This window comes from Hemiscyllium ocellatum, chromosome 9 (genome assembly GCF_020745735.1).
Source record: "Hemiscyllium ocellatum isolate sHemOce1 chromosome 9, sHemOce1.pat.X.cur, whole genome shotgun sequence".
Lineage (NCBI taxonomy): Eukaryota > Metazoa > Chordata > Chondrichthyes > Orectolobiformes > Hemiscylliidae > Hemiscyllium > Hemiscyllium ocellatum.
Window position 1 is genome coordinate 87,646,800 of NC_083409.1, and position 18,918 is coordinate 87,665,717.

General features: G+C 41.0%; 1 protein-coding gene across 8 annotated transcripts in view; it reads right to left on the minus strand.

The window, feature by feature from the left end:
- The window catches only part of ptprfa (protein tyrosine phosphatase receptor type Fa), a 462,130-nt gene that overhangs the window by 45,492 nt on the left and 397,720 nt on the right, over positions 1-18,918 (minus strand). For all 8 annotated transcript variants that reach the window (XM_060830552.1, XM_060830548.1, XM_060830551.1 and 5 more), the window contains one exon: positions 16,998-17,173. In XM_060830552.1, coding sequence (XP_060686535.1) covers positions 16,998-17,173 — 176 coding nt within the window. The remainder of the gene's footprint in view (positions 1-16,997; positions 17,174-18,918) is intronic.

The following is an 18,918-nucleotide window of genomic DNA, read 5'->3' on the forward strand; positions in this document are numbered from 1 at the left end:
AGAAAGAGACAATTGGTGGTGGTTTAACCTGAGGGTCACCACTCCTCAGGTAAGGCGAGTGGTTGAGAAGGAGTCCTTCATGGTAATGTTAGCTGGTGCAGGAATTCAATTCATACTCTTGGCATAATTCTGCTTTGCAAACCAGTAATCACACAGCATTGTAATTCTAAACACAAACATTGAGCTTTCTAATGATACTGCACTCAATAGTCTTAGGCTACAAGCAAACATTTCTGGGAAACCCAAGTCACTGAGATCAGGGCTTCCAATTTTGGTGGCTAGGACACGAAGTAAGGTCCTAAGCTACAGGCTAGAAAAGGCTGCCATGGAGGCTACCTTGTTGGACCTCATCCCCAATCAAAAGGTCTCTCTCCCCACTTCCTGTTTTAGCAGGTTTTCTCCCCTTCCCACTCACCCCTGTTATCTGTCAAGACTATCATACTTTTTTTCCAATAAAATGCCAATCTGCAATTCCAGTTTATTCCTGGCAAGCTGAAAATGTACCTCAAAATATGGAGAGGAAAAGAGGACACTCTAATTATACTTGTTTCTCAATGATCAAACAGAAAGTCATGATGTTATAAAATCAAGTTGTTTTAAAAAGAGAATTTGGAGTTATGTTGTCAGTGTCAGTGCTAGTGATAATTGAACTAATTTTACTGGTATTTCAGTAAATTGCATTTTAATAGTTGTAGAAGTGTTTCAAACAGAGAAAGTACTTCATAATTAGATTGCTTCATAGCTCTACAGTGCCGCAGATCACGTATAAGCAGATGGCTCAGATTTGATAGGTAAGCAAAAATTATTTTCTCAGAGGAACAGTATTCCTCAAAGCATCAAACCACATTTAAATAAATAAACAGAAAACACTTCAAATCATTTAAGAGTTGACTCCAAAAATAAGTCTGTCTAAAAGACTACCACTTGGAGATCTGTAAGGCACAGTGCTCATTTCCAAAGTGAAACATGTCAATCACTACGAACAGCAACTCATTATTTCGGAGAAATCTCACAGTGGAAAGAAAAAAACTGTATTTTAACAATTGATTTGAGGCGAGAACACTAAGTTATATCAATTTGGTTAATCCATACATATTTAATAAGCTCAGTCAAAAATGTTAGAAGTATTTGCAACTATAGATCAGCCAAGTTTGAGCCAGAGGTGAATCTTGGCTGGACTATTTTTTGTCACCTGTCCCAAATTGAGCAAGGAAAGCTCAGTTACATTGCAGTCGCTCAGGAGTCAAACAGGAAACAATCAGTCAAACTGTGATTATCTTTATCAGGGCATATTATAGTGGTTAGATTTGTGGTGATGGGAAATTGAAGGATCACTTAGTGAAGCCAGAAAAGTGTCTGTCTTGACACTCTAAATTAAGATAGATTTAGATATGTGGGGATGTGTTTCAAAATGCTGAGAAGGCAGTGTCGGATTCCTGAAAGGCAGTAGTCCAATTGCTCTTTAAACTTTCTTGGAGCACCTGGTGATACTGCATATTCCAGCTAAAGGAAGTGACTTGGATAGCTAGTAATTATTTGCAAAACATTTGACGTGCTTCAGTAAGAGACAATTCATGGCTGCCATTGAGGGTTAAAATTAGCAATTTTAGTAAACTGGGGTGGTGCAGTAACATCCAAATTTGCGCAACCTACACCTTAACACGTCTGTAGAAATGTCCACCTGAAAGAAATAAGGTGCCATTGACTTAAAAAGAGAGATTGTAGGAGAATGGCTTTGAGTCAAAGGTGTGTTAAATTGATTCTCCCAGCTATTAATTCTCCCACAGGCTGACATTCACAAGAGACGAATTGTGTTAGGGGATTCTGTAGTCCGAGGTACAGACAGGTGTTTTTGTGGCTGGCAGAGAAAAAGCAGGATGGTGTGTTGTTTCCCTGGTGCCAGGATCAAGGATGTCTCAGAGAGGGTGCAGAATATTCTCATGGGGGAGAGGGGCCAGCAAGAGGGCATTGTCCAAATTGGAACTAATGATATAGGAAGGGAAAAGGTTGAGATTCTGAAGGGAGATTACAGAAAGTTATGAAAAAATTTAAAAAGGAGGTCCTCAAGGGTAGTAATATCTGGATTACTTCCAGTGCTAGTGAGGGCAGGAATAGGAGGTTAGAGCAGATGAATGCATGGCTGAGGAGCTGGTGTATGAGATAAGGGTTCACATTTTTGGATCATTGGAATCTCTTTTGGGGTAGAAGTGATCTGTACAAGAAGGACAGATTGCACCTAAATTGGAAGGGGACTAATATACTGGCAGGGAAATTTACTAGAACTGCTCGGGAGGATTTAAACTAGTAAGGTGGAGAGGTGGGACCCAGGGATATAGTGAGGAAAGAGATCAATCTGAGACTGGTACAGTTGAGAACAGAAGTGAGTCAAACAGTTAGGGCAGGCAGGGACAAGGTAGGACTAATAAGTTAAACTGCATTTATTTCAATGCAAGGGGCCTAACAGGGAAGGCAGATGACCTCAGGGCATGGTTAGGAACATGGGACTGGGATATCATAGCAATTACAGAAACGTGGCTCAGGGATGGGCTGGACTGGCAGCTTAATGTTCCAGGATATAAATGCTACAGGAAGGATAGAAAGGGAGGCAAGAAAGGAGGAGGAGTGGCATTTTTGACAAGGGATAGCATTACAGCTGTGCTGAGGGAGGATATTCCCGGAAATACATCCAGGGAAGTTACTTGGGTGGAACTGAGAAATAAGAAAGGGATGATAGCCTTATTGGGATTGTATTATAGACCCCCTAATAGTCAGAGGGAAATTGAGAAACAAACTTCTAAGGAGATCTCAGCTATCTGTAAGAATAATAGGGTAGTTATGGTAGGGGATTTTAACTTTCCAAACATCGACTGGGACTGCCATAGTGTTAAAGGTAGATGGAGAGGAATTTGTTAAGTGCGTACAAAACAATTTTCTGATTCAGTATGTGGATGTACCTACATCCACATTTGGATGTATGTGGAAGGTGCAAAACTTGACCTACTCTTCGGAAATAAGGCAGGGCAGATGGCTGAGGTGTCAGTCGGGGAACACTTTGGGGCCAGCGACCATAATTCTATTCGTTTTAAAATAGTGATGGAAAAGGATAGGCCAGATCTAAAAGTTGAACTTCTAAACTGGAGAAAGGCCAATTTTGACTGTATTAGGTAAGAACTTTAGAAAGCTGATTGACATTCGCAGGTAAAGGGACAGCTGGAAAATGGAAAGCCTTCAGAAATGAGATAACGAGAATCCAGTGAATTCCTGTCAGGGTGAAAGGGAAGGCTGGATGACTAAAGAAATTGAGGGTTTGGTTAAGAAAAAGAAGGAAGCATATGTCAGGTATAGACAGGATAGATTGAGTAAATCCTGAGAAGAGTATAAAGGAAGTAGGAGTATACATAAAAGGGAAATCAGGAGGGCAAAAAGGGGGCATGAGATAGCTTTGGCAAATAGAATTAAGGAGAATCCAAAGGGTTTTTACAAATATATTAAGGACAAAAGGGTAACTAGGGAGAGAATAGGGCCCCTCAAAGATCAGCAAGGCGGTCTTTGTGTGGAGCCACAGAAAATGGGGGGGATACTAAATGAATATTTGCATTTATGAATATCAGTATTTGCATCAGAAGTGCTGGATGTCTTGAAACGGTTAAAGGTGGATACATCTCCAGGACCTGATCAGGTGTACCCGAGAACTCTGTGGGAAGCTAGGGAAGTGATTGCTGGACCTCTTGCTGAGATATTTGTATCATCGATAGTCACAGGTGAGGTGCCGGAAGACTGGAGGTTGGCAAACGTGGTGCCAATGTTTAAGAAGGGCGGTAAAGACAAGCCAGGGAACTGTAGACTGGTGATCCTGACATCAGTCGTGGGCAAGTTGATGGAGGGAATCCTGAGGGACAGGATGTACATGTATTTGGAAAGGCAAGGACTGATTGGGGATAGTCAACATGGCTTTGTACGTGGGAAATCATGTCTCACAAACTGGATTGAGTTTTTTGTGAGGTAACAATCAATTCTAAAATCAATTCTAAAGACGAATCACTGGATCCAGGGGTCACTTAACCTTTAGTAAGGCATTCGATAAGGTTACCCATGGGAGACTGATTTGCAAGGTTGGATCTCATGGAATACAGGGAGAACTAGCCATTTGGATACAGAACTGGCTCAAAGGTAGAAGATAGAGGGTGGTGGTGGAGGGTTGATTTTCAGACTGGAGGCCTGTGACCAGTGGACTGCCTCAAGGATTGGTGCTGGGTCCTCTACTTTTTGTCATTTACATAAATGTTTTGGATGCGAGCATAAGAGGTACAGTTAGTAAGGTTGCAGATGACACCAAAATTGGAGGTGGAGTGGACAGCGAAGAGGGTTACTGCAGATTACAACAAGATCTGGACCAGATGGGCCAATGGGCTGAAAAAGTGGCAGATGAAGTTTAATTCAGATAAATGTGAGGTGCTGCATTTTGGGAAAGCAAATCTTAGCAGGACTTATACACTTAATGGTAAGGTCCGAGGGAGTGTTGCTGAACAAAGAGACCTTGGAGTGCAGGTTCATAGCTCCTTGAAAGTGGAGTCGCAGGTAGATAGAATAGTGAAGGCGGCATTTGGTATGCTTTCCATTATTGGTCAGAGTATTGAGTATAGGAGTTGGGAAGTCATGTTGCGGCTGTACAGGACATTGGTTAGGCCACTGTTGGAATATTGCATGCAGTTCTGGTCTCCTTCCTATCGGAAAGATGTTGTGAAACTTGAAAGGATTCAGAAAAGATTTACAAGGATGTTGCCAGGGTTGAAGGATCTGAGCTACAGGGAGAGTCTGAACAGGCTGGGGTTGCTTTCCCTGGAGCATCAGAGGCTGAGGGGTGACCTTATAGAGGTTTACAAAATTATGAGGGGCATGGATAGGATAAATAGACAAAGTCTTTTCCCTGGGGTCGGGGAATCCAGAACTAGAGGGCATAGGTTTAGGGTGAAAGGGGGAAGATATAAAAGAGACCTAAGAGGCAACTTTTTTGACGCAGAGAGTGGTACGTGTATGGAATGAGCTGCCAAAGGATGTGGTGGAGGCTGGTACAATTGCAACATTTAAAAGGCATTTGGATGGGTATATGAATAGGAAGGGTTTGGAGGGATATGGGCCGGGTGCTGGCAGGTGTGTCTAGATTGGGTTGGGATATCTGGTCGGCATGGACAGGTTGGACCAAAGGGTCTGTTTCCATGCTGTACATCTCTATGACTACTCTGTCTGCCCAACTGCTGTTCTCTTCTTCAGGCTCCATTTCCACCTATCCTTTCCTCCTCGCCCCCCCCTCCCCCCACCCCATCTGCAGCACGCATACCCAACATTTCCTAGCTAAAATCAATTCTAAAGACGAATCACTGGATCCAGGGGTCACTTAACCACTGCTTTCTCTCCACAGATATTGCCTGACCTGCTGAGTTTGTACAGGAATTTCTGTTTTTGTTCCTAATTTCCAGCAAGTGCAGAAGTTTTTATGCATTACATTTTAATTAAATAGATAGTTTACTTCTAAAGAAAATTGATGTTGCTCTAAACTAAACTAGATAACTTTATCAGAAGCAGTATGTACTGTTTGTTACGAGGTCAGCCAAGTAGATGTCGTAGATGTTCCCTGATTGGGGCTGTTAATCTGGTCCAATTAGGGAGTCTTAGCTGACAGATATAAACAGAAGTGTCAAGAGGTTCTGTCACTCTGAGAGCTGGCTCTGAAGAAATTGGATCAGTGTCTAGGACTCTCCATATGTAAATAGAGAGTGACTTAGTGACAGGATAATGGCTGTTGTGGAGTTATTACACAGAACATTTCAGTGAAAAAATATCATCATCTTTTGAAATCACATACAAACTCCTCCTGAGATCCCCAGCTTCAAATTCAACCAACTTGACGAATTCCATTTAATATCAAGAAACAGCTGAAGACACTGGATACTGTAAGAGCTTTGAGAACTGGCAACATTCCAACAATATTACTGAAGACTTATGTTCCCAAGCTAGACGTGGTCCTATCCAAACTCTTCCAGCACGGCTACGTTACTGACATCTACATGGCAAGGTAGAAAACTGTGCAGGTGTGCCCTGTCCATAAAATGCAGAACAAATCCAATCTAACGAATTATCGCCCCATCAATCTACTTTCAATCATCATCAAAGTGATGGAAGGGGTCTGTTGGCAGTTCCTTATAAGCTTGAAAAGCATAACCTGCTCACTGATTCTAATTTTAGACTCTGAAGGCCAATCAGCTCCTGATCTCATTACAACCTTGGTCCAAATTTGAACAAAATAGTTGAACGCCAGCAACGAGGTTAAAGTGATTGCCCTTGACATCAATACAGCATTTGGTTAATTATGGAATCAAGAAGATCAAGAAAAATTGGTAGTTAATGGGAATCAAGGTAGAAGTTCTCCTTTGGGTGGAATCATACTTAACGGAAACAAAGGTGGCTGTGCTTGTTGGAGATTAATCATATCATTCCAAGATTTAACTGCTGGAGTTCCTCAGGGTAGTGACCTAGAACCCACCACTTTCAGCTTGTCATCAATGGCCTTCCCTCCATCATAAGGTATGAAATGGGGATGCTCACAGAAGATTGAACAATGTTCAGCACAATTTGCAATGCGCTGATACTGAAGTAGTCAATGTCCATATGCAGCAAGACCTGGATAAAATTTAGGCCTGGGCAGCTACATGACATGTAATATTCATGTCTTCCTAGTGTCAAACAATGACCACCTCCATCAAGAGAGAATCTAACCCATCTGATCATTGACAATTAATGGCATTAACATCGCTGAATCTTCTATCACCAATATTCTTTGGTTACAGTTGACCAGAAACTGAAGACCAGCTACATAAATACGGTGGCGACAAAGTAAGTTCGAAGATTAGGACCTGAGCTGGGAACCTCATCTTGTCTCCCCAACCCATCAATCATCTATAAGGCATAAGTCAAGAGTGTGGTTGAATGTTCCCCACCTTCCTGGATTAGTGCAACCCCAACAACACTCACGGAAGTGCAACACCATTCAGAACAAAGCAGTTTACTTGAATGGCACCTCATCCACCTTTAACATTCACTTCTTTTATCACCAATGTTCAGTAACAGCACTGTGTACTATATACAGGATGCACTCCAGCAACTCACCACTTCTTCTCAACAGCAACTTATCAAAGGCATCAGATGCCTTGGAATGCCCCACCTTTAAGTTCCTCTCCACAACCACATCCCATGAAGACTCGGAACGTGCCAGACAATGATTGTCTCCAATAAGAGACAATCTGACCACTGCCCCTTAATATTCAATGATATTACCATCACTGAATCCCCCACTATCAACATTCCTGGGGTCACCATGGACCAGAAACTTAACTGGACATGCCACATAAACAACTGGCTATGACAGCAGGTCAAAAGTTAGGATTACTGTGGTGGGAAACTCACCTTCTGACTCCCCAAAGCCTGTCCACCATCTGCAAGGCACAAGTCAGATGATGGAATACTCCCCATTTGCCTGAATGGTCCAACTTCAACAACACTCAAGAAGCTTGACACCATGCAAAACAAATCATCCTGCTTGATTGGCATTAAATCCATGCATTCCACTCCCTGCACCACTGCTGCTCAGCAGCAGCAGAGTACAAAATGTACTGCAGAAATTCACTAAAGAGTCTTGGACAGCGCCTTTCAAACCCATGACCATTTCCATCTAGAAGGACAAGGGCAACAGATGAAGATCACCAACAGTAAGTTCCCTTCAAAGCCTCTCACCATCCTGACTTGGAGATATATCACCATCTGTTCACTGTCGCTGGGTCAAAATTCAGGAATTCCTTCCCTAAGGCTTTGTGGTCATGCTACAGCATATGGACTGCAGCAATTTAAGAAGCAGCTCACCACCACCTTCTCAAGGGCAGCTAGGGATAGGCAGTAAGTGCTGGCCAGCCAGCGATTCCAATGTGACATGACTGAAAATTAAAAATAAACTGCTTTTTCTTCATTGTCTTTGGGTCAAAATCCTACACTTTCCTTATTAACAACACTTTAGGTATCCTTATATCTAGGGACTGCAATGATTCAAGAAGACAGTTCACCACCTTCTTTCCAAGGGCAATTAGAAATGGACAATATATGTTTGCCTAGTCAATGATGCCCACATCCCATTAGCAAGTAAAAAAAATTAGCTTTGTAGAAACATTGGATTGCAAGACCGCTTTGAAGTTATCTTCCAGTCATGCAGCGGCATGGTGGCTTGGTGGTTAGCACTGCTACCTTTCAGGATGAGGGACCTAGGTTCAATTCCAACCTTGGATGACTGCCTGTGTGGAGTTTACACATTCTCCCCATGTCTGTGTGGGTTTCCTCTGGGTGCTCTGGTTTCCTCCCACAGTCCAAAGATTTGCTTGCCAGGTGAATTTGTCATGTTAAATTGCCCATACTGTCAGTCAGGGGTAAATATAAGGTAGGGGAATGGGTCTGGATGGATTACTCTTCAGACGACTGATGTGGACTTGTTGGGCCGAAGGGCCTGTTTCCATACTGTAAAGAATCTGATCTTAAAAAATAATCATTAGCTGTGAGTATATCAACTCTAAGGTTTTAAAATCTTAAATTTATTTGCAAACGTTTTATTAACATTGAAAATATCTTGTAATGTGGTAACCCGATCACCACAAGTCTGGCAAGCACCAAAATCCTATTCAATGATGTTGACTTAGAGTTACCCAACAAGTCCCTGGTCCCTTTCGCTGGTCTCCTTCCAGTCCTCTCCACCTTAAACTGCCATCTGCTAATTCTTTATCTTTCCATCACAGCCGTCTTACCCTCCATATTTCTCTTTGTCTTTTTCTTCACAATTTCATTTTTCACCCCTCATCTGCCACAGAGTTTGACATCGAGCATCATGGCTCACCTTCAGCGGTTTCCCATCACTAAGCCAAAATCAAGACATTCCCTAAATAGGAGCCATTATGGGTCAGGAAACACAAAGGTGAGAGATGAATGTTGCTTGGTGGAACTTAAGATAGGAACAGTAGAATTTTCAAGGGCCTTAAGCTGACGCGAGGTGGAGTCAGCAAGAAGAGTGTTGAAATAGAGAGTGTGGTGCTGGACAAGCACATCAGGTCAGGCAGCATCTGCGGAGTAGGAGAATCGACGTTTTGGGATAAAGCCCTTCTTGTCTGAAACATCGATTCTCAGATGCTGCCTGACCGGTTGTGCTTTTCCAGCACCACACTCTCGACTCTGATCTCTAGCATCTGCAGTCCTCATTTTCTCATAGAGTATTGGAATAGTCAAGTCTTGGGGTCGCAAAGGCAAGATGGTATTCAATAATAACTGAGCTGAGGCAGTGGTGAAGTTCTTCATGGAAATAGAAATCATCTTGATGACAGAACCATAAGCCACCTGAACAGTCAACTGGAGGAAATTTCTGCAAATCCCATTTTTGATTGTGGATTAGCAGCCTGTCAGTGATGGACTTGAAAGATGATGGAGGAGTTGAGAGAGGCAGAGGTGAAGGAGAGCTGAAGGCTATCAGCAAATACATGGACTTTGGTGCTGTGTCTTCAGTTTAATTTATTGAAGGACAGTATATAGATAAGATAAAGGAAGGCTGAAGAGTCAAATTAAGATTCTTAGGGAACACCAGAGGTAGTGGAGCTATTGCAGTAAGAAATACTATTGCAGGTAGTTCTCTGGCTAATACTAGATAGATTGGAATAGATCCAGGTGAGTGGAGGCTCCATGCAGCTACATGACAGTATGGGGCTCTGGAGAAGGTTGCTATGGTGAGCCATATCAACGACTGCAGAAAGCCGCAGAAAAACAAAGTCGGATAGATTACCACAGTCACATAGGATGTCACTTATGAATTCGTTAACATAACGTTTTGTACTGTGGCAGAAATGGAGACCTTATTGTTTGAATTCAAACATGGAGGTCTGGGAAAAATGGACACCGCATTTGGTAGATAACAAATTAACAAAGACTTTGGAGAGGACAAGGATGAAAGGTCAAGAATCTCTTTTAAGGACAGTGATTGTGATAACAGGTGTGAAGATGAATAAAAAAATTGCTAACAACATTGAGGAAGCATTGGACTCGTCTAATGGGCAAGATGAGCTCCAAGAGGGCAGGAGGTAGATGGGAAAGAAACTGGAGAAAGATGTGGGGATTCAAGGTTTTACAGTGATCTAGAAGGATCTGTATGCAATGAAGCATCTAGCATATGTGAGGAGGAGCAGGGACTGGATTCAGGAACAGTCAGTGTGAGAGTTTACCAGATGTTAAAGTCTCTTTACAGCTCTGCTGGGATTTCAGAGGCACTGCTAAAAATAGCAAATTATTCCTGCTCTACAGAAATAGATCAAGGGCTTTTGACACTATGCTGACTTTGTAGAGCAATCCATTTCTGGGCCAGTGTGGCATCAGCTTGCAGGACACAAACATTCAGCTGTCTAACTGTCAGCACAGACATGATTGGCTGATGAACCTTTTTCTGTGCTGTAGATCTCTATGCAGTCAGATACCAAAAACTGCAGATGCTGGAATCCAAGGTAGATGAACGGGAGGCTGGAAGAACATAGCAGGCCAAGCAGCATCAATAGGTGGGGAAATGAATGGTTCGGATGTAACCTTCTTCAGGCTCCTTTTGAACAAGTAGCTTCCTTAACTCAAGGAACAACATAATTTTCCTGCACCTTACTTCCAATTTACAAGTATTTGCCCCAACAAATTCACATTCAAATGAATGCCTTTTCTCATGCAGTTATTGCAATCACAAAATTCCTTCAGTGCTGCTAGGTAAAATCCTGGAATTCATTCCATAACAGCAGCATTCATAAAATGTACAGACTGCAACAGTTCAACAAGGCAGCTCACCACCACCACCTTCTCAAGGGCAGTAAGGCCAGGCAATAAATGCTGCCCAGCTAGTGATGCCCATGTTTCATGAGTGAATTTAAAAAAAACAGAACTGTTATGCCATTCGGCCTATCATGCCTAAACCTGTTCTTCAAATGAGTACCATTTCCTAGTACAAATTAATATAAGTTTTGAATCATCACTCATTTACAAGCTGGACTAATGGTACTATTGCCCAATAATCTCAAGTAGGATCCAGAAACTGTACAAGCTCTTCATGTGACTTAATCACAGGTAAGGAATCAATTTTTATGTGGAATTTTTCATTTCAAATTTCTGTGATAGAATCCATAGCTAGGCAGCCTAAATTGGACAGCATATTGTAGACACACATAGTATCCTGTTAAATTTGGGTAATACATCATTGTCACTTTAAATTAATGAGACAGAGAATGCAGCTATTTGCCTTTTTTTCCAATATTGTATGTAATAAGGTAAAAGACAATTACTTTAAAGTATGGGAATTTTAAAAAACGTAATAGTTTCAATAATTAACTAAAGTTTTTATGACTTCAGTTAATAATGGCCTTTTTTGTAGGGTGAATGGAGGGGGAGCTTATTTTTAATCAAACATCAATCTTTTACAATTAGTACCACTTTTATAATGCATGATGAAAAAGTAATGTAAAGAATATATGACACCTAAAAACTGGTAAGTTGAGAAGGAGGAAGCAGGAGGACATTAACGAGTCAATTAGTTAAATTAAGAGTGGACATAAACATAAAAACAGGACAAGGCAAGTTAAATATAACAGGAACAGGGCAAGTATAGGTAATGGTTTAACTTTATTAACAAAGCAAAATTGTGATTTTTACTTAAGAGTTACTGTGTTCACAACATTTTCAATACGAAAGCTCAAATCTAAAGTTATTAAATTAGTCAGGAGAAAGTGATGTATCTCTGAACATGCCAGTAATCTCAAGATGAACAAGAAACAAACTGACTTCCGGCTGAAATGCATCTTTCTCTTGCAAACAGTGGATACATTCTGGTTTTATATGGTAAATATGATCAATGATAGACAGATTTCCTGCTTGTAAATCAGCCTGATTTAAAGACTTGGGGGTGAATGATCCGCTCTCTGATTCTGGGATGGATGGGTAGGGGTACAATTCTAGCCAATGTAGAGGAAGATAATAAAAAGAGAAAATGCTGGAGAAACTAAGGAGGCTTAACAGCATCTATGGAGAGAGAAAAACAGAAATAAAGTTTTGAGAGTGATATGAATTCTTCAGAGCTGAATGGGGAAATGAATGACGATCACCAAGGTGTTTAATTGTTTGGAAGGGTGGGGAGGTTATGGTGTTCAGGGAGAGAGGGTTGATGAACTGGCAAGTTATATTCCTGCTTCTCATCGTCCATCAGGAGAGCATGTACAACTGTCCTTATCTTGTTACAGCGGCATGTCTTCTGATGCTATGGAGAGTGAGTTGGCTGCTCACCCAATGTTCCAAATAGTTAGCAGTTATAGATTGAAATTGGTTTCCTGACACATTTTTTTGGAATAAACACACTCCACCCAGCACACTTAATCCCACGTTTTCCTATGTTAAACGCCTCTATTGTCTTTCATGTACATATTGTAGTCTTGTGAATTTCATGTATATTACATTCTTCTCCACAGACCTTCAATCAAATTAAAAGTTCCATTTTGAAAATTTCATGGATCTAGTATTGGAATTACAAAGTTTTCATAAAATGTGATTTCAAAGTGATTAGCAGTGAAACTTCAATACCTGGGTTACAACTGACAGAACAGTACTTATTTTCCTCATTTCCTACTTTCCAATCTCATGCAGAGAGCATTGGTAATTTTAGAAAAGAATCAAAAAAGATAATTGGTGCTTTTCAGTGGTTGATAAACAATAGGATTGTTAAGAGGCCTAGCAAAATGTTTTCTATGCACTTTATGATATTCAATAGTTTAATTAAATAGTAGAAGATATAGTTTGGAGTGCTCATCACATTCATCAGTCCCTTCTATTTTAGCCAGTGCAAAACCAAGAGTACTCAATATGTTGTTAGTGACAATCCCATTGTATGATAAATTTATGTTGATTGCAGCCTTGAGTCTATCAATTCAGCTTTAAATAAATCAATAACACACTAAAATCGATTTTCACTGACTATGCATTATTTGAGGATGTTAAAGGCTACATAATATATGCTCTGTTGACATACAACACAACATTATTAATCTACTGAAGTGTGCATGCTTTAATAGCTAATTGTTTGATTTACATATTATTATGTGTTCTTTACCTGCATGGCACATTTTAGAATTCAGAATTTTTTCAACAAGATTTCATCAAGCCACAACGGTGAATTTTCTTGTAATGCCCTGCAGCAGTTCATGAAGAGAGCTTGGATAAAGATTGTAATGTCCCCGTGTGTATTTTGCTGCACCAGCTAATTTTAAACTGTTGCAACAGCATTAAAATGTCACCTTCAAAAAATGATTCCAATTTACATCAGTGCTGAAAGTGAATAGGGTTTTGTGCATAATATAGATTTTTCCTATTTCACTTTTATGGTCTTTATCCCACATAAAGCAAGTCACTGCAAAACTGATTTACACACTTATTTTTTGAAGCAAATCTTAAAAAAAGCATTGTCTTGGAAGGGCAAAAGAACAATTTGAAGTGTACAGTGGCCTAGCCAAGATTGACTTGCAATGTTTAGTTTAATGGGATCTCCTTAAGAATGGATACATGAATCAGAATTTGGCTCCTCAAACTTACAATTTGACAACACTGCTGCAACTTGCATTTTGTAGAAAATAACAGCCAAGGCAACACTATCACAGACAAGTTAAGAAAAACAAATTAAATAGAAATTACTAATATCATTTATAGCCCAAGTTGGTTCAGAGATTGCTGCTCCTTATAGTGTGGCATTGGCTGTGGTTTGCTCTCAGATTATAATTTGAGTGCAATGGTAAAAATGAGTGAACCAAAATGAATTGATCTTTTGTGGACTTGACAAGTAATTTACAGATCATTGGTCCAATTTTGGCAAGTCACAAAATGCAGGTAAATCTATACTGTAATGAACTCTTAAAATGTCAATTAACTTCTATCTCAGTCCTTTTAAACTGATTGATGCAGTCAATGCTGCAATGTTACAGTTTGAATATGGGCAATAAGAAATATTAGGGAAATGGTACCTTTCAAGGAGAAACAAAGATATTACCGCATCAGTTTATGATAGTTGCTGACTGAGTTGATATGCTCACAAGAGTTTCAGACTCAACCGGAAAACCAGTTAAAAACCGAATTTAGATCTTAAGTTATTCAAATATGGAGACAGCGACACAGTAGTTAGACTCGTGGCCAGAGACCATAGGATGAGTTCAAATTTCACCACAACAGCCTATGGAATTTAGATTGAACACATTAACTTTTCATTTAGATTTTTTTTAGATTCCTTACAGTGTGGAAACAGGCTCTTTGGTCCAACCAGTCCACACTGACCCTCCGAAGAGTAACTCACCCAGACCCATTTCCTTTTGACTAGCGCACCTAACACTCTGTGCAATTTAGCATGGCCAAATTCACCTGACCTGCACATCTTTGTGACTGTGGGAGGAAATCGGAGCACCCGGAGGAAACCCATGCAGACACAGGGAGAATGTGCAAACTCCACACGGACAGTCGCCCGAGGCTGGACTTGAACCTGGGACCCTGGTGTTGTGAGGCAGCAGTGCTAACCACTGAGCCACCATGCTGCCCCAACTTTTATCAAATTTAATTTCAAAATGGTGTCATGAAATTACCACTGACTGTTGTGAAAATCCATCTGGCTCCTTCATGTCCTTGAGAGAAAGAAATCTGTCACCCTCACCTGGTCTGATCTACATGCAACTTCAGAGCCAGGGTGGTTTGCTTGACTCTAAATTGCACTCTGACCTTGCTCAGAAAGCCACTGAGTTGTACCAAACTGCTGTGGTAAAGTCCAAAAGGAATAAAATTGAATAATATACTTGGCATTGTGTTGGGCGTGGGAAACATCAGCAGCACACACAGCCCTGTCAACACTGTAAAGGCTTCCTGACTAAATTCTGGAGGCTTGTGCCAAAATTGGCAGCAGCAGCATCCCCTCTTGGGATCCTCATAACTGACCATTCTCAAGGTACCAGGTCATACAGGAGCAAAAAAACCCTCTTAATTATTAGCGCCATCAGCTGATGAATTTTTAATCTTCCATACTGACCAATATTTGGAGCAAGCACTGAAGATGGCAAGGCATAGAATGTGCTTTGGGTTGAGACTTCAACATCCATTGTGGTTCAGTAGGATCACTACTGGCTAAGTGAGATGAGACCTCAAGATACATCTGCAAATTTATCCTGCAGAAAACGGTGAAGGAACCAACAAGGGGAATAAGGCTATTAGATCATACCCGTATCAAACTAATTGCCATAGATGCATGTATCCATTACAGTATAGGGAGGAGTTACCCTTCATATTAGGGAAGGGCTGTCCTCAGACTGAATATACCCTCCATCAGGTTGTGAGGCTGGCACTACCATGTTAGATGGGATTAATTCAGGATATATATGTTGAGTCAGAACACGCGTACTAGCAGAAAACTGAACAAACATGAGGTACTGTGGCCAACAGCAGCAGATTGTATTTAACTACAACAGGATCCTCATGGCCCAGCATTTGTTCTACCATTACGTTGAGGACAAGGAACCACCTCTGGTTCAATGAAGAGTACAGGAGAGCATACTGAGTGCAGGACTGGGCATACCTAAAAATTAAGTGAAGTTGCAATACCAGCAGTGCCAAACAGTGGACGTATCATGCAATAGATAGGTCTCAATGGATGGATCAGATCTACAGTTCTGTTACATCCAGTACCGAATAGTGGTGGGCAATTAACAATTACAAAGGAAGTGACACCTTCAATATCCCTATCGTCGATGCTGGGGGAGCCTAATACATCAGTGCAAAAGACAAGGCTCAAACATTTGCAACCATCTTCAGGCGATAGCTGCAGGAGTACATCAGGGTAGTTTTTTTAGGCTGAACTTTTGTCAGCAATATCAATGACCTTTCCTGCAACAGTGGTCAGAGTTGGCAATGTACACCGATGACTGCACAATGTTCACGACAATTCACAACACTTCAGAAACTGAAGCAGCCCTTTTTGTTATACAGTAAGATCTGGACAACAGCCATGCCACACAATGTTAGGTAATGACCATACTGAACAGCACAGAATCTAACCCTCTCCTATTTACATTCAATGTCATGACCAACATTGAATCCCCCACCATTAACATGCTAGGAATTACTATTAAGCAGACACTAAACTGGACTAGTCATTTAAATACTGTGCTCACATGCTGGGAATTCTGCTGTGAGTAATTCACCTCTGTCTTGCCTGAATGAGTGTGCCTCCAACAGTATCCAAGAGATCAGATGCTCAGGACAAAGCAGGCCAGCTGCCCAGGACCTCATCCACCAACCTAAACATTAATTTCCTTTGCAACCATGTAGACGAGTTGTGCTGCAGGAATTCATCAAGGTTCCTTCAACAGCACTTGCGACTTCCACCAAATAGAAAAACAAGAGCAGCAGGCAATTGGCTGTAATAACTGAATAAGTATAATAACAATATGGGATCATAGAGTATTTTCAGCACCAGAGGCCATTCAGCCTGTCCTGTCCTGTCCATGCTGGGTATCCTAGTCAGATAACTTGGTACCAGGTAGGAAATGTTTGAAACTTGATCTGTAAGCATGGTAAATAATTTTGGATTTCAGAATGTATCATTGTTTTCTAAGGGTGCAACATTAGCTGAAGTTGTAGCAAGATTGCAGTATGTTATGCAACTGAGCTATCAGACATTTAGAATCTTTCAGTCATTCCAGAGCATCACTTGGCATCAAGAGGTTTTCCAGCTAATCCCTAGAGAACTGGTGCAACACATTTGAATGTCCGAGAGCTCCAGGACAAGGCAGGCCGTGCAATATTTATTACTGTAGTGACAAAGAGCTGCCAAATACACCAACTTAGATTAACCCTCTGAGTACAGTATGACTTACCCTTGATTTCTCTTCTAGTCTTGTCATCATTACTATAGTGACGGTTCTTTGCTCCCATACCATTCGCCAGAAGTCACTGAGAGTTTCTGGAAGTGGGCCCTGCGTAGCAATGTAGGCATTCTGTTTCCTGTACCCATCAATGTAATTGGCGTTCAGGTAGTCGCTGCCTGGCACCCCTTTGAGAGTAGAAACACTCATTAAAGTAGTCTTGGAACACCTAGTAAAGTCTTTAACTGTGGAAAAAAATGGCAATTCCCTTCCAAGGAACATTACACATCATGCAAAGTACATATCACATTTTGATTCAAATCTTTCTCTTATTTTCTAGACTCCATTCAAAAATGCAGGGACACACAGCGTGACAGTTTTTTCATATAATCATTGCTCCTTGTGTTTACCATCAGTGATGACTGTTGGCAGGCTCCTCAGCTGCTGGATCATCATGGTGAAATATAATCCTTTTCTCAACTATGTCTAAAAGGTATATGCTTTTCCATACAGATCAATAATAAACAGTCTCTTAGAACCCTATGGAGATTTCTCATTCTTATCCCAGGCTAAGCTATGTGTTATCAGCCCAAATGTATGAACCCTGAAAAAAACCCAGCAAACCTGAGACTTCACAGCATGTATCACAAACAATATGCAGTGCACTTACTTGTATTGCTCGTGGATAAACATTCTGACTAATGTGGATATCACATTGTTGTGTTTTTTTTAATCGTGACTGCCTTTTGATAACATCCCAACTGTTCCCTGTTTCTCTGACATTAAGGTAGAGATTTAAGTACAAGAAGAAATAAAATGAAGCACAGTACTATTTATAATAAATTAGTGAAGCAGTGCAAGTCTCAGCATGACTGGTTGGAGTCACACCCACAACAAAGGAATATGGTTGTGGGTGCAGGACACCAATTGTTTCAGTTCGAGGTCATCATTGCAGGACTTATTTAGGGTAGTGTCCTGTGCCCAAACATCTTCAGCTGCAACAGCAGTGACCCTCCCTCAACCCTAAAGTCAGAATGGGGAAAGTTCACCAATTATTGCACAATGCTCAGACTCATTCCTAGCTCCCCTGATACCCAAGCAGTCTGTGTGCATATGAAGCAAGATCTGGATAACATTCCATCTTGGGCTGGTGAAATGATAAGTGTGTTTGTGCACACAAGTTCCAGGCATTGACCACCTCCAACAGAAGATAATTCAACCATTTCACTCTTACTTTAAACAGCTGTATTTTCCCAATATCAATATCCTGAGGGCTACCACTGATCAGAAGCTAAGCAGGTCAGCCATATAAAACTGGTTACAATAGCTACTCAGAGGTGCAGAATTTTGCAGTGAATAACTCAACTCCTGACTCCCCATAGCTTGTCCACCATCTATAAGGTACAAGTCAAGAGTGTGATGGAATTCTCTCCAGTTTGCCTGGATGAATGAGGCTCCAACAATATTCAAGAAGCTTGACACTGTTAGGAGAAAGCAGGTGCTTCATTGACACTGCATCCATGAATCTAAACATTCAATCATTCCACAGCCAATGAACAGTGTGTTAGACATTCAGGAAAAACAACAGCATATTGCAAGCCTCCTGTGACAAGAACCTACTAAATCTATGGCCTCTACCACTTCAAAGGACAAAGGCAGCAGAAGCATGAGAACACCACCAATGGCAAGTTCCCTTCCAAACCACACATCATTCTGATTTAGAGCACTATGATTGTTTCTTCAATTTTCCTGGAACTTGCTAGTTAACAGTAACGAGAGTGTTCATACACGACAAAAACAGCAGCAGTTTAAGAAAATAGCTCACGACTACCTTTTCAAGGACAATCAGGGTTGGATAATAAATGGTTGTCCAGCCAGTGACATTCATATCCCATGAAAGAGTCAATAAAAGGAACAGGAACATCAAACTATA